The sequence below is a fragment of the Lolium perenne genome, chromosome 2 (assembly GCF_019359855.2).
Source record: "Lolium perenne isolate Kyuss_39 chromosome 2, Kyuss_2.0, whole genome shotgun sequence".
NCBI lineage: Eukaryota > Viridiplantae > Streptophyta > Magnoliopsida > Poales > Poaceae > Lolium > Lolium perenne.
The window spans coordinates 324,321,296-324,322,968 of NC_067245.2; the positions used below are offsets into that span (position 1 = coordinate 324,321,296).

At 49.7% G+C, this 1,673-nt stretch overlaps 1 protein-coding gene across 1 annotated transcript; it reads right to left on the reverse strand.

Annotated features, from left to right (window-relative positions):
* Positions 1–1,084: 1,084 nt before the first annotated feature.
* LOC127329701 (uncharacterized) lies at positions 1,085–1,411 on the reverse strand. Its single transcript, XM_051356172.1, has one exon. It carries the CDS (start codon positions 1,409–1,411, stop codon positions 1,085–1,087), a length of 327 nt encoding a protein of 108 aa, XP_051212132.1.
* Between the last annotated feature and the right edge of the window lie 262 nt (positions 1,412–1,673).

Below are 1,673 nucleotides of genomic sequence, written 5' to 3' on the forward strand. Positions count from 1 at the left end.
ACCCTCCCGAGCTAGGATCTGCAATGGCGGCCGCGATGGATCTTTTCGTGGATGGAGGCTCGGGTGTTTAGGTTTTTCCCAAGATCGTGAATAAATAGGCGGAAGGGCGAGGTCGGTGGAGCCCTGGGGGGCCCACACCACCCCTTGCCGCGGGCCTAGGCCTGGCTGCGCCAAGGCATGACGTGGACGCCCTGTGGCTCCTCTTCGACCCCCCTCTGGACTCTGTCTTCGTTACAGAAAAATATTGACTTCGGCTTTTGTTTCGTCCAATTCCGAAAATATTTTCGGTACAACTTTTCTGAAATACAAAATAACAGAAAACATGGAACTGGTACTGTGGCATCTTGTTAATAGGGTTAGTGCCGGAAAACATATAAAAGTGCAACGAAGTATGAGCAAAACTTATACAAATTGGTGTAAAACAAGCATGGAGTATCAAAAATTATAGATACGTTTGAGACGTATCACACTCCACGTCTTCATCCAACTTCTCCAACATACACGTCACCGTCTTCATCCATCTTCTACAAGCCACTATCTTCATCCATCTTCTACACCATCTTTATCCCTCTTCAACACTGTCTTCATCCGTCTTCTACGTTGCACTCGATCTTCTTCATATTGCAACATTGATACCAACATATGACTCAAGTATTGCCTATGGACACGACCTAAGAGAGAATCTCAATACAACCATTAGTTCATAGGGATTGTTATTAATTACCAAAATCACACATGGGGCACCATGCCCTTTCAGAAGCGTACATGCTTTAATGGGATTTTGGGGTATAGAAAAGTAGGACATGCATATAGACCCATATACTATTTCTTTCTTTCTTATATAGACGTATTTTGGGTACCAATTTGTGTAGGTTGCAGTGATTAATAGATGACCGATTAAATCAGTTAATCGTCCGAATTCCGATTATTCAATACTCCCGAGCCGATCGAGCAGTTAACGATTACTGATTTTCTTACCATTGGTATTTTCTCGAGAAAGATGTTCTCAATGAAGGTGTTAACGTAAGAAAATAAAACTAAATCGACGTCGGTCCACCCTCATCGCCCTCCTCTCCGCTCGCTTCTATGCGAAGAATTCCTTCTCATCGACGACGTCTTGGGGGAAGTTCGCGTGCCAGGTTTCCATGGCACGCTCGTCTGCCATGGCAATGGCGAGCCGCCGCTGGGCCTTGCGGTGGTGGAGACGGTCCTCGTCGGTGATGAGGCGTGGAGGCCCAGCCACAATCTCCGCCTCGACCAGCGATTTGACATCATGGAAATTCAGGTCACACCATCGGTGGGCGAGGTGCCATGCCACTGCGTCGTACGCGGGCACAGTCTCGTGCACACTCTCGTAGGTGCCCAGCGACAGGTGGAAGCCGGAGGCGTGGAGTAGAATGTGGAAAACCATTCAGCCACACGCGCACACCATGGAAGGCGGACGAGCTCAGCGGTCAGCTGCAGCGTGGCGACATCCCGGCGTTGGAGGGAAGGGGGCGGGAAGGGGCGGTGGAGCAGCGGGGAGACGACGAAGCGGTGCGGCGCGTGGCAGTCGGTGGGTAATTTTTTTTTTGTGGGAAGTGAAATATCCTCGACGGTTGAGCGGCGGGCGAGCTCTGTTTATGCGCGAGAGTCGACGCCCAAATTATCCCACGTTGTATAGGCGTTTTATC